Source organism: Rhinopithecus roxellana, chromosome 1, assembly GCF_007565055.1.
Source record: "Rhinopithecus roxellana isolate Shanxi Qingling chromosome 1, ASM756505v1, whole genome shotgun sequence".
Lineage (NCBI taxonomy): Eukaryota > Metazoa > Chordata > Mammalia > Primates > Cercopithecidae > Rhinopithecus > Rhinopithecus roxellana.
Genome location: NC_044549.1, coordinates 40263963 through 40277470, shown reverse-complemented (window position 1 = coordinate 40277470; position 13508 = coordinate 40263963). Strand labels below are relative to the sequence as shown.

Genomic DNA, 13508 nt, shown 5'->3' with positions numbered 1-13508 from the left:
TACAATAATTTTAGAAATGTTTCTTTCTAATTTAAAAGATAAAAATATATCTTCACTGTTGAAATGTTGGGCAATATTAAAGTATAATGAAGAAAATAAAAATCATGTCGTTTCACGTAGCTGCTTCTTTCTATGTGCTAAGTCAGTGTTTCTCAAAGTGAGATCAGTAAGCGAAGGATATCAGATCACCTGGAGCTCATCTTTACAATGCGGATTTCCCACCCCAGACCAACAAAAGTAAAATCCCTGAGGAACTGGACCTCAGAATCCCGACTTGCAGCAGCACTTTACAGCTTGCTGCCCTATAAACTATGGAACCCATTCAGTAGAATCATATGTTCTCCAAGGACCCAGACACTACACAACCTATGCAAATTCCCGTTTGAAAACTTATTTATTTTTATTTTTATTTTTGAGGCAGAGTCTCACTCTGTCGCCCAGGCTGGAGTGCAGTGGCCGGATCTCAGCTCACTGCAAGCCCCGCCTCCAGGGTTCAGGCTATTCTCCTGCCTCAGCCTCCCGAGTAGCTGGGACTACAGGCGCCCGCCACCACGCCCAGCTAATTTTTTTGTATTTTTAGTAGAGACAGGGTTTCACCGTGTTAGCCAGGATGGTCTCAATCTCCTGACCTCGTGATCCGCCCGCCTCCGCCTCCCAAAGTGCTGGGATTACAGGCGCGAGCCACCGCGCCGGGCCTTGGAAACTTTTTTCTTTGAGACAAAGTCTTACACCGTCCCCCAGGCTGGAGTGCAGTGGTGCGATCCCGGCTCACTGCAACCTCCACCTCCCAGGTTCAAGCAGTTCTCCTGCCTCAGCCCCCCGTGTAGCTGGTATTACAAGCACGCACCACCATGCCCAGCTAATTTTTGTAATTTTTTTAGTAGAGACGTGGTTTCACTATGTTGGCCCGGCTGGTCTTGGGCCTGACCTCAAGTGATCCGCCCGCCTCGCCTCCCAAAGTGCTGGGATTACAGGCCCGAGCCACCGCACCCGCCCCATTTGAAAACTTTTATTAGATGTCCATTTTGTCTCAAGGAGTCCAAAACTGGATTTAAAGAGTATCTCTAGTAGTATACTAAATTTGACTAATATTTAATTTTAAAATTAAAATTTAAAAGTAAGAATTACATTTTTAGTCTTTCTTATGCCCGGTAAAGTTTGAGAAATGCTGCCCAAGGGTTAACAAGAGAGGTCCAGAATTCTTGGACTCTGTATTCAAAACTCATACTGTACCCAGAGAACTAGCCCTCCTTTCCATCTGAAACCAAATTGTCCTTAGAGGTATAAAGAAAGGAGAACTGAGGAAACCATGCCCCATTTGGAAGTCAGGCTTAGGATGGGGGAAAACAGGACCTTTACAGATTACTTGAAGGGGATATTCTCCTGGCCTTTAGCTATAGGCTCTGTGCCCAGGTCAGCTACAGCTTTAATGCAGCCTCAGAGGGCCCCCAACCCAAGCAGCGTTTCTGTCCTCAGCTCTGAGCTTGATTCAGAGACCTGCATTTGGCTTTGCTTTTCCAGAAAGCAAAATGGCTCTTCTCCATTAGCACCAAGCTCATATTCTAGCTATTAGCCAAGCAAAGGATTTTCCAAATATAGGTCCCAAAAAGCATGTGCACTTTGAAGGCCACAATAAAGCTTAAATCGCTAAAACTTATTAAAAAGAAAGCCAACAATTGTCGCCAAAAGCGTGAGTCCTTAGCAGAACAGCAAGACAAAAGCCAGAAAGAGGAACAAAAATATGCATTGTAGGGGAGGGGCTAGCAGGGAGGTGTAGATTTATATGGAAGAGTTGACATCATTGTTTCCCAATAATACTCAGCATGCAGGAAACAGATGCGAAAGAAGTGGTGGAAGGGGCTACTTATGGTAACAGGGCATGCTCTCTGTTTAGAATCCTGCCATTTGGAACCTAAGTGTTTTACTTTGAAAAACTGGGGATGGGAACTCAATTGCCAGAAGTTTTATTAAGTCTAACTAAATCCTACTGAACTTACCACCTTGGCAATGCATGGCAAAATGGAGCTCTGCATATCAGACCTGTTTTGCTGCTAGCATAGCTATGTCTTGTTGGGTCAAGAGCAGACAAAGCCATGGAAGGAGAATTTAATGTTGGACAGACACAGCTGGAGTCTTGCTTCTCCCACTTCCTGGCTGGGTGACATGAGGTAAGTTACTTAACCTCTCTGAGTTGGTCCACCTTTATAAGATGGGGATAAAACAGAACTTTCCATATAGTCGAAGACTCTGCAGTTGGGCATTCATGCTGTACAGATAGATTTAATCAAGAAACAGAGGGTCAGTTAGCATCACTTTTAAAAGTTTTATCTTTTTTTTTGTTTGTTTGAGACAGAGTCTGACTCTGTCACTCAGGCTGGAGTGCAGTAGTGTGATCTTGGCTCACTGCAACCTCCACCTCCCGGGTTCAAGCAATTCTTTTGCCTCAGCCTCCAAGTAGCTAGGATTACAGGCGCCCACCACCAAGCCTAGCTAATTTTAACAGAATTCTCCATTCTTCTGTGCTTGGGCAAGGGATAGACAAAGCCATGATAAGCAAATCAAAGGCCACTCTTGTTACTATCAGCTGGTTTGCCATCTCCTGAGGGCAGGTTCACTCCCCTGCAGCTGAAGGCAGGCTTCTGTCACCCCAGCCAGTCTCAGCCTCACCACTCTAAGTACCCTCAGCTGTAAGCCTCTTCTTCCCCAGGGTGCAGAGTGGTGTGACCAATTCCAAGTGTCAGGCAAATCCCTGTGGTTTCCTGCCTCTAGAGACCAACCACCCCATCCTCCCATAGCTCTGTCATAACTCAGTCAGATGATGTTTGTTTTATAATTTTACTGATTTTTCCCCTGGTGAAAACAACCCACTCTGTCTGATGGTTCTTTCTCACTTGGCTGCCTCACATGTGCATGTCCCCTGCTTGCTCATCTTCTAGAGCCCTCATTCCATTCTTCTTTGTACTTCTTTGAGTTGTTTTCCCTCTTTGAATCCTTTAGGTCAAGAGCAACTTGACAGCATCTCTGTAAAGCCAACAGTGTCTGGCATGTTAGAATCCCATTATATACTTGTTGCCTTGAATTGAAAGCCCCATTCCAGATAGATTCTGATTAAAAACATGAAAAGAGTCCAGGCACAGTGGCTCACACCTGTAATCCCAGCACTTTGGGAGGCTGAGGTGGGCGGATCATGAGGTCAGGAGTTCAAGACCAGCCTGGCTAACATAGTGAAACCCTGTCTCTAATACAAATACAAAAAATTAGCCAGGCATGGTGGTGGGCGCCTGTAATCCCAGTTGCTTGGGAAGCTGAAGCAGGAGAATCGCTTGAACCTGGGAGGTGGAGGTTGCAGTGAGTCGAGATGGCGCCATTGTACTCCAACCCGGGCGACAGTGCGAGACACCATCTCAAAAAACAAACAAACAAACAAACAAAAAAAAACAAACAAATATGACAAGAGCTGGGGAAAGAAATATGCATAATCACACAAATTAGCTCAATTGCCTTCACATAGGCTATATATTTATTTATGGTTTGCCAGAATCCTAGCTTATATGTCAAGCTGTTTTCTAGTGTCTGTAACAGTGAGAGCTGGTATATGTTGCTTTTGGGGGAAGGGGTGACATTCACCCATCTCCCTCCAGTGGTGGTGGGAAGGGGTCCTGCAAGGTATTCTGGGCCAGCATCAGGCCATGGGCGTGGTATCAGGGCCTGGTATGTATCAACCAAGCTTAAACGAGAACAAAGAGTGCCTGAGACTCGATCCCAGAAACTCAGTTGGTTCTGGGGCCTCGCCAAGAATGTGGTTCATACCAAGGAGTGATTGGTGAAGCACTAGGAAAAGGTGGTGTTTCTGGGGAGTTCTGTGCAAAGCCTGGGTGAGTTTCTATTTGGGAGTAGCAATGAACCCCTGTGGGGACCATTAAGCAACTGGATTCCTGATAATCCAACACATTAGCAATGTGCTTTGTCCTGAGCTTCCTAGAAGGGCACACACACTGGTTTTCTGAAGAAGGAACTAGGGTCAATGAATCAACTGCTGCATGTCCCACAAGGGGCTCGTCCTGAGAGAGCCACAGTGAGCTACCAGATCTGCCTTCGGGGGAATTCACCATCGATTTGCATACACAAAGTGTTAAAGAAGAAAACAACAGGTAGAATGCATAACAAATTGGGTACCCCTGACCCTAAAGCAGTGGGTATTCCAAGAAGTGAAGAAGATGTGGCTGCAGTGGGCAAGGGACCTGAGAGGAAAAGATAGGTTCCGGCTGGGCTTCAAAGCTGGTAGGTTTAGATCCGTGTGTGTGAAACGCACCTTGCAGAGAGTAAAGTGCTATGCAAATGTTCTTTGTTGTTAGGAGTCTTCATGGTTTAGGCTGGGGGAAAAACAAAGCAAAGGGAGAAAAATCATTTTTCATAGGTTGGGGCAAAACTGTTAATGCCAAATTATGAAATGTGCTATCCTAGGAGATGTGATTCATGCTTGAGACCGTGGCCTTAGAAGTCATACAGATCTTGATTTCAATTTTGCCTTTCCCATCTCTATAATCTCGGCATCACTTGGTTAAATCACTCAGTTTTCTCTTTTGTAAAATGGGGATTAAAATGCCCAAATCTTAAACATACTGAAATATTACTTTGCATGTGTAAAGTGACTGGCACAGAGTAAGCAATCAACACAGATAAGTAGCACTTACTACCAATGAAAATAACAACAAGGCCTGATGTGGGACTCAGGCTTTATGCCTAAGTCCTTTTTCTTCCTCAAAGAGACCTCCTCTTCCTCCTCTTCCCTTCAGCCACTCAGCAGCCTGATGTTTTCATCTTTCTCTATCAAATTCTGCTCTTAAAAAATCTAGCACCAATACTTATTCTCCTCTGAATTACAATCAGCCTGTTTGTTCCCAGGGGTTTTAAATTTGAAGCCTTAGTTGAAATTGTATACTGCGACAAAGTCTAGAGAGACAGGGAGGGCTATCTAGACTCCTGAAGTTCCAGCAGGCTGTGGCCCTCACTCAGTCAGTACTTGAGGCTAGCTCCTTGGGGGAGAAATAGCAAGATCGGTTCAACTCAAGAGTGGCATTTGTGTTGGTGCATAGGGGGAAACAGCTCAGGAAATTGGGTAGGACATGTACCCATAGGCAAAAAGAAAAATAACTTGAAGCTTGGGGATAAGTGGAAAAATGTCACATTGGCTTAAATACACAGCAAGCACTGAATGGAAAGAAAGCTAATTCCATGTTCCTGGGCCTCAAGGCTGCTCTGAAGGAACCGCCGGAAGGAAGTGGAGTCCCGAGACGCAGAGGCCAGGGTGGGAAGGCGGCTCAGCGCAAGTGTGATCTGTTCTGGAGGAAATGAGCAATGGGGGTAGCCCCAACTAGAAGACTCTATCACTACTTTGTTCCAGAATCTTTAGCTAGACTTAGCTAATGGCAAGGGAGGTGGCAGGGCAGTGACAGTTCTTATGCCCAGAGTCCTGGAACTTAGAGCCCCATCCCTGTTCTCCACCCACTGCTGCAGAGCCTCACCTACAGCCACAAAAACCCAGGAAACCTCTCTGCAGTGAGGTGATTCCTGGTAAAAATAGTCCCCATCAAGTGCTTTAGAACTGTCTTGATCAGTCAACTTCTGGAATTCGGAATGTGTTTCCCCTCACACTTGCTTCCATCCTACAGAAAAGGTTCCCAGGCTAGCCCACAGATGCCTAACAAGCTAAGGGGAAGATGATAAAACAAATGCATCAAAAACTACAGTTCTAATGGCACTGGAGAGTGTCCACCGCTTACAGCATCAGCTATGGGAAAACGTGTTCCCAGTTTCAACATGTTTCCCTCTGTGCCAGTACAAGAGCAGGCCTTCAGCTCTCCCTCACCCTGCAGACGGTTCTTAGCTCCAGGGAAGGGCTGGGGCAACAAGGGAGTGGGCTTCCTTAGCAGCCCCAAAGCCTGAGCCTCCTGAAGCTGGAAGCCATCTGGTTGGCAGCCAGTGGGGGTAGACAGGGGAGAAGAAAGGGTGAGGCTGTCCTTGTGGCCCAGGGGCTCTTGGCAGAGGTCTAAAGAGTAGGCAGAAGGGAGGCATGTGGAAGTGGTTCTTTCTATTCTCTGTGTGGGTTGTCATCTCCAGACTACACAGAGTAAGTTATAGCTTGGCCTCAAGTTAGCCAGTCAGTTTGCTCCACGTTTGAAGCCTAATTCTCCTTTTTCAATTCTTTCTGTTTCATTCCGGGAGCCCAAATGCGGGGATGCCCTCTAAACTCAAGCCCACAAAGTTGCTGTTTTCGCTCCACAAGCTCCACATCCAGGACCCTACTTCTGCTTCAGTTCTGCTGGACTCAGCAGTGGCTGTGTCTTTCTTTCTTTCTTTTTTTTTTTTTTTGAGATGGAGTCTCACTCTGTCGCCCAGGCTGGAGTGCAGTGGTACAATCTCAGCTCACTGCAACCTCCGCCTCCTGGGTTCAAGCGATTCTCCTGCCTCAGCCTCCCAAGTAGCTGGGATAACAGGCCCCGGCCACCACGCTCGGCTAATTTTTTTGTATCTTTAGCAGAGATGGGGTTTCACCACGTTGGTCAGGCTGGTCTCGAACTCCTGACCTCAAGTGATCCACCCGCTTTGGTCTCCCAAAGTGCTGGGATTATAGGCGTGAGCCACTGTGCCCGGCTGTGGCTGTGTCTTTCTCGGGCCTTTTGAGGGCCCTTTAATTTAAAGGTGACCTTTAGTTCCTGAGTGTATACTGATGATCCACCCTGCAGTGACTGTGAGAAATCCCTTCATAAATTGGCTTCTTCATTCAGTAGGGCAAGCAACCTGCTTCGGGTCCCTTTTGGTGATGGATTAGCTCAATCTTATCATATCATTTACTCATTTAATTGGAGCCTCATCACTCAGTCCTGGATGGTAGGTGGTGATGCTAGGGTAAACTCAGGGTGCCATGATAATAGCTACACTTATGGTTTACCATGTGCTTGCCCTCTGCTAAGTGCTTTACCTATATTAACTTATTTATTTTCATATCAATCCTATTATCATCATTTCATGAGTGAGGATACTGAGACCCAGGGAGGGTAAACAACTGGCTCCAGGGTCACTCAGCTGGGAACAAGCAAAGTTGGGATTCTATTCCAGGCAGTAAGGTTCCAAAATTCCTAATGGGATCCTCCACCAGGGGCACCTGCCTCAGGAGGATCAGAGAAGGTTTCCAGAATCTTTCAAAGCTGAGAGCCAAAGGATGAAGAGTTAGTCAGGGAAGGTGTGACCATGATATGCCAGGCAAGCTGCTGGAAAGGAAGCAACTAAGCCAAAGAAAAAACCCCTGCCTTCGTTCTCCATTCAAGGTTAAATATTTTCTTGAACAGAAAATATTTACCTTCTTTGCTAAGACCTTGCTGCTGCTGATGTTTGAGTATCTTGTCTATTTAACTGGAGATCAAAACTTTCAAATTTTCTTCTTCAGCTTTTCCTTCAGCTATGACAGGTAATTTCAAAGCTTAATTGATCTGAAAGTTTGTTCATATCCCTTAGACCATAACTTTCTTGAGCCTGCAGCCCATCTTTTTTTTTTTTTCACAGTATCTACCACAGTGCCTTAATAAATATTTGTTAAATAGGCCAGGCGCGGTGGCTCAAGCCTGTAATCCCAGCACTTTGGGAGGCCGAGACGGGCGGATCATGAGGTCAGGAGATCGAGACCATCCTGGCTAACACGGTGAAACCCCGTCTCTACTAAAAATACAAAAAATTAGCCGGGCGAGGTGGTGGGCGCCTGTAGTCCCAGCTACTCAGGAGGCTGAGGCAGGAGAATGGCGTGAACCCGGGAGGCGGAGCTTGCAGTGAGCTGAGATCCAGCCACTGCACTCCAGCCTGGGCGACAGAGCAAGACTCCGTCTCAAAAAAAAAAAAAATTTGTTAAATAAATAGATAAACGAAGAAAGAGAATCATTTAGCCTCAGAAATGTAGAAGAGTCACATCTAAAAGTTCCCATTGCCTTGTCCTTGTTCTTTGAAATACCAGGGCTTACTCTCATCAAGGTTGAAGTCGTATTTGTAATGGGCACTTATTTGTTACAAACCCTCCCTCTGTCATGCCTCAAATCAAACATATACATTATATATTAAAGATATGTCATATATATGTTAATGTATTTTTTTCGGTGCGGTAAGAACTAGGAAAAAAATTTTAGGAATAAAAAGGCTGACGGTTCTTATCAAACATTCAGAAGGTGCATTCTGAATGACTAAGGCTGCTTATCCAGGGGAAAATGGTCTGTAATCTGAGCAGAGATGACCACCCTGCCTATGTATCCACATATTCTAGGAAAGATTCTGATTTCATTGTTCTTACAGGGGTCTGAGCATCAGCATTTTTTTCTTAAAGCTCTCAGGTAATTCTAATGTGTTGCCATCACTGAGAACCATGGGGCCAGAGCAAGCAATATCACCTTTTAATTTTTTTTAAGTGCAACTTTCATTTTATTTTTCTCGAGAGGACAGTTTTTCCTCGGCCCTTAAAGACTCAGCTCCTTACATGGGCTTTGGTGGAGACCGTAGGACAACACGGGCACATCTAAATCAGGGTGGGAGTATTTGGTCCTTGCAGGCTCCATGAGATCAATTCCTGACAACTTTGCTGTGAATGGCACAACTCACACAGTAATGTAGCTTCACATACAGCTCGAGAAATACATAGGCGGTGAAAACGCTTGCTTCAGAAATGTCCCTGACAGCAGTGGCCTCTACTGTGTTTTGAATGAGGAACTTCTTAATAGCCTTGTCTTTGGGCACGCATTGGGCACAGTTTGTGCAATGAAGAGGCCGCAGGTAGCTGCAGCCCTTTTCGGCACAATCGTCGCCCCTTCTTTTCTTTGTCAACTTGGAAGCTCGGTATCACTTTTTACCAGGGAGTGGGTAAAATGAACAAGTTTGCTCAGAGGAGCCAAAAATCCTCAGCCATTAAAGTAAAGCCAACCCAGAGAAAGAAGACAATTTTCCCTATAACACTCTCTTACTTGTCTCTTGGCTCCTGGCCCCAACCATCTCCAAGCTCTACTAGAAGACCCAGAACACTTGGCGTATAAAGGAGAGGTAGCAAACGACCATGGGCACATTATGACCTTGCAGAGCTTCACCCACAACCTTCCAACCTTAGGCAGGAACGTGATGTGGTTTTCATTATACAGCTGAAGCAAGGGCCTTCTTATTCAGTGGTCAAGAAAAGAAAAAGAAAACTATACTATTTTCAGCAGCAGCAGTAAGGAAGGGATGATCTCCCTTTATTCCAGACAGGAAGAGAAAGTTAGCTGGTTCCCAGGGGAGTGCTGGGGGTTGGGGACAGCAGCCACTGTGTTGGAGGGGAAGTGCAACAGCTCTGGGCAAGTCTGCCAGGAGCCACTTCATGCCATTCTTGAGTGTTCCTACCAGGCTAAGAGTGTTCATTGCTCCCTTCTTACCAGGCTAGAGAAAAGTGGTCAAAGAAGAGGGAAAATTGGTCCTGGATATCAGGCCCCCTGTAGCCAGTGAGAGGTGATCAGAGCAGGGTCTGAAATTGGCATCTGTGTAGATACCTGCAGAAATTGCATACACGGTGTGTGTGTGTGTGTGTGTGTGTGTGTGTGTGTGTGATTCTAAGGAAAGGGTTTCTGTTTTTCATCAGCTTCCCAAAGATTAAGGTTGACAACTGGCCCTGAGCAATGTCTGCCCTAACCTGAACACCTATTTGTAAACCACACACCCGGCCTTGTCAGATTTCTCCAGTTGAAAGTAGCAGGGCTGAGCCTCAGCAAATTACAGAAGCATACGACATTCAGTCTCTGTCTTCAGCCTTTGTCTCCCCAGAGTTCCCACTCAGGCGTGTGGCGTCCCCAAGTTCAGATGCCCTGAGCATAGCTCATTGTCACCCTGCTTTGTCCTCCACTCCAGCTCAGGGCTTTCCTTCCCTGTCCAAGGACAGGGGCTCTCTTTGAGTCCCTAAATCTTTGGTCTTCCCTTCTCCCCTTGTACTCCCAGACCCGAACCTATTTTTCCTATCTCAGTGCAGGTCCACTGCACCATCCTTGACCTTCAAAGCTCAGTAACCATGATGTTAGTCCAGAGAGCCCTTCTCCAGCCCCCTGGCTCCCAGTTACCACACTGACTTGTCACCCTCAGCATTCTGGGCTGATCTTCCAAGGTGGTGGGCAAAGGACCAGTGCCCAGCTCAGCTTTTCCTCCCAGAAGCAGAGTCCAGGCTTTGTCTGTAAACCAATACATGTTTCAGAGAGTCCAGGAAGAAGCAACATTACTTTAGAGAAAACCATTAGCACTAACTTTGTTCATTGATGCTACACTATGACAAATATACGGAAAAAACCTATCCAACTAGTTTTAGCTGTGGGAAAAAATAAATTCTAATTACTCTTATTTACATAAGCAGTATATTATGCATGCCTAATTTCCGTGTAGCACAAAAACAGTGTGTGGATCATTAAGTGGGTCAGTTGCCTTTCCTTTCAAAGCTGAACTCTCATCAGGTATGCTCAGTCTTGAAAGTTTGCTGATCCTGTAGCAGGGCTGTCTGCTTTCAATTTAGGGGGAAAATATCATTAGAAGAGAATGTTGGCTTAGACATAGAAGCCAGGGAGGGCAGAGGAACCTAACAGGCCAGGGAGGGCCCTCTGATCCCTGATGATTAGCTGTATGACCTTAGGCAGGCCAATTTACCCCTCTGGGCTTCTCTTCCTCCTCCCCAGGGTGGGTGGGGAACCCTGGGTACTGGTTTGCTATTCTTTTAAGCAGGAGTCTCTTTCCTTTTTTTTTTTTTGTCTAAATGAAACATATACAGAAGCCCAAAATATAAAGCAGGTGAAAGAACAGCTGCCTAAAGCTGCCTTTGAGGTATCTTCACAGAACCCTGGGGTTCTGGCTCATTCTATGATCTATTAGTTTGTAAGAATGAACAGGGCTGGCAAGCACCCCTATGCAACTCTCATAGCTTTGAGGGAGGGGCCAGAATAACACCCGCATGGTGAAAGGTGGCATCGCAGGAGCATTCCTAGTGTACCTGGAGGTTAACTTGAAGGCCCCTGCAAAAACAGGTGAAGGGAAGCATTTCATTGTAAACTTCTGACAACAGTGGCTAAGAGGCATACTTAAGAGTTCTCTCACGCTCAAAAAAACTCAAACCAAGTGATTTTTATCTCAAATCTACTTCTCCAGATGGTTGGTGAGGATTCAACGAATTGTTCAGTCATGCATCAATTTCAAAAGAGTCAGTTTTGAAACTTGTGGTTCTCCAAGCTCTAAAATCCTAAGCTATTTGTCCTAATGACACAGCACACTGAACTCTAGAATACCACAGGAATATCACACCACTGCAAATTACTAGGTGGTGCTGAGTCTCCCAAAAAAACGGAAGTGAAACAAAAGCATCGCACTGTTTTTGAAATGCATATTCGATATGGACTAATCAAATAGTTTTTGAGACTATTTTCCTGGAGGCAGAATTATTCTGCACAGTTACACAGCCCTTATGTTTTCCCCTTTGTTGTATCTATCTATGTATAAACACATGGCCCATATAGTAGGCTATTTTCCCTCTCGCTGAAGCTTCTGAAGACAAGGCCTTTTTGTCATGGGTAAGTGCAAAACCAGTCAACCTTACAAAAGGAGTCATTTAATGCTCAATTTTCCAACTTTCCTATGATTAAACACTTCTAAGCTCAAACGCTGTTATTGTAATGTAGATGGTGTTTTCTTTCCGCCTTCCCCAACAAATGTTTAAATTGTCTCCGCTGGATTCCCCCATCCCCAACTCCTCCCCTCCCGTTTCTGACCTTGAAAACAGAGAAGTTTTCCTTTTCTCTACTTACCCTAAACTATTTAAAAATCGAGGCCCTCTGACCTTTTTACAACACTCTTCTTGTCTGACACACCAAATGTTAATCTGAAAGCCAAGAGGAGGGAAAAGGTCTTGGGGGGGTGTGGAAAGGGGGTGGAGGTACTATATGTTTGGCATCAGCTCAGAAAATCAGAAATGTTTGCGCAACCACTCCCCCAATTAGGATCCTCCCCCACCACCCACCCCCAACTGCCTTCTAACACATTAATAAAAAAAGATGGGAGCAGACGAAATTGGAGAGCCCAGGAGGGACAGCTAAGGCGGTCCTGATTTTGTACCCAGGGAAGCCCACTGATCACCATCCCACATGTCCACTCCTCTTCCCTCCCTTCCAACAAGCCAGATTTAGCATCGGGACCTCTGCAGCCTCCACCCCCATCCCCTGAGGTGGCCCGGTAAACTTGCGGCAGTACCACCCATTAACAGCTTGTGTGAGACAAACGGAAGGACTGACACGGCAGCCTCCGCGAGTCGGGACGGCAGCGCTGTGCACCTTAAGAATCGTTTCTGTTCTCAAAAAAAAAAAAAAAAGGACAATGAGCGCACAGGCCTGGAATACATTAACTTGTGAACAGACTCTAACACAACTCCAGAGAGTCCATCTCTCCCTCAAACAAAAAAAAGTGGAGGAAAGGCCAAGGCACATTACCATCCTGTCCCGAGCTTTCCAGATACTCCGTCAGGTCACAGCCAAACGCGCTGGCGGCTCCCTTTCGTTTCAACTTCTGCTTGGCACCCTTGTTCTTCATGAGTTAGTCCCAAAGAGGCTGCCCCTCCGTCTCTGCCGCCCCTCTGCTTGGCACCGCTGTAAGATGGGCTCCCGGGCTAGATCACCGGCTGCCCCGCGGCTCTGGGGGGCCGCATCGGAAGATGGAAGAACCTGGGCTGGGGGCCCTGCGCATGGACCCCGCGGGGCGCGGGCCGGCAGAGCCTGAGATCCACCCCGCGCCGCTCCGGGGCCGCCGTGCCGAGGCCGTCAGACTGGCAGCCGCGGGCCGGCTCGCCTGGGAGTGTCACTTCCTCACTTGGAGTCCCAGGGACTTTCACAGGCTCCTGCGGTGTCTTCGGGTGTTCCTCCTCCGCTTCGGAGGCAGGGCAAGCTCTCCCCCCGCCTTCTTAAGTGCCCCGGAGAGGACACAGACGCGGGGTGAGAAGACTGCCCAGGGGGCTGCGGTGGGTCCTGCGCCCTGGGCCCGCTGTCTCGCCTTCAGTCGGCTTTGGTAGAGCGAAAAACAAGCATCCTGTCCCTCCTGCCCGCCCTCACGCCTTCCTTTTTTTCCTGTCTTACAAATCCTAGGATCATCCAGCTCAGGAAACGCTGGAAGGAAGTTAGCTAGGGAGGGGGGCGGAGGGTGGAAATTTTTGGCAGCTCCGTGCTTGTGAGTGTGTGGAGCTGGAGGAAGTAGGTGGGTGGGTTGAGGAGCACGGGGTGGGGGTAGAGAACGCGTTCTCCCGAGAGCCGTTCTGCGACTCTAGAGATAACTGGGCAGCCCCGGAGGAAATCGCGCTCTCCTCGCAGGACCCGCAGCCGCAGCCGCCGCTTCCTGCCCCGCCGAGCCGGCTCTTTGAAGCGGCGGGAGGTGTGCTGGCATTCTGCGGGGACCGTGCTGGATGGGACTTTCAGAACCCTCTGCCCTGGTTT

At 47.2% G+C, this 13508-nt stretch overlaps 1 protein-coding gene across 2 annotated transcripts in view; it reads right to left on the bottom strand.

Moving 5' to 3' along the window:
• Positions 1-13146, bottom strand: part of ARHGAP31 (Rho GTPase activating protein 31) — a 128241-nt gene extending 115095 nt beyond the window's left edge. The window contains exon 1 of one of the 2 annotated variants that reach the window (XM_010357448.2): positions 12516-13146. In XM_010357448.2, the coding sequence (XP_010355750.1) occupies positions 12516-12615 (100 nt within the window). In that variant the 5' untranslated portion in view covers positions 12616-13146. The remainder of the gene's footprint in view (positions 1-12515) is intronic. The other variant, XM_010357450.2, reaches the window with a different exon arrangement.
• Between the last annotated feature and the right edge of the window lie 362 nt (positions 13147-13508).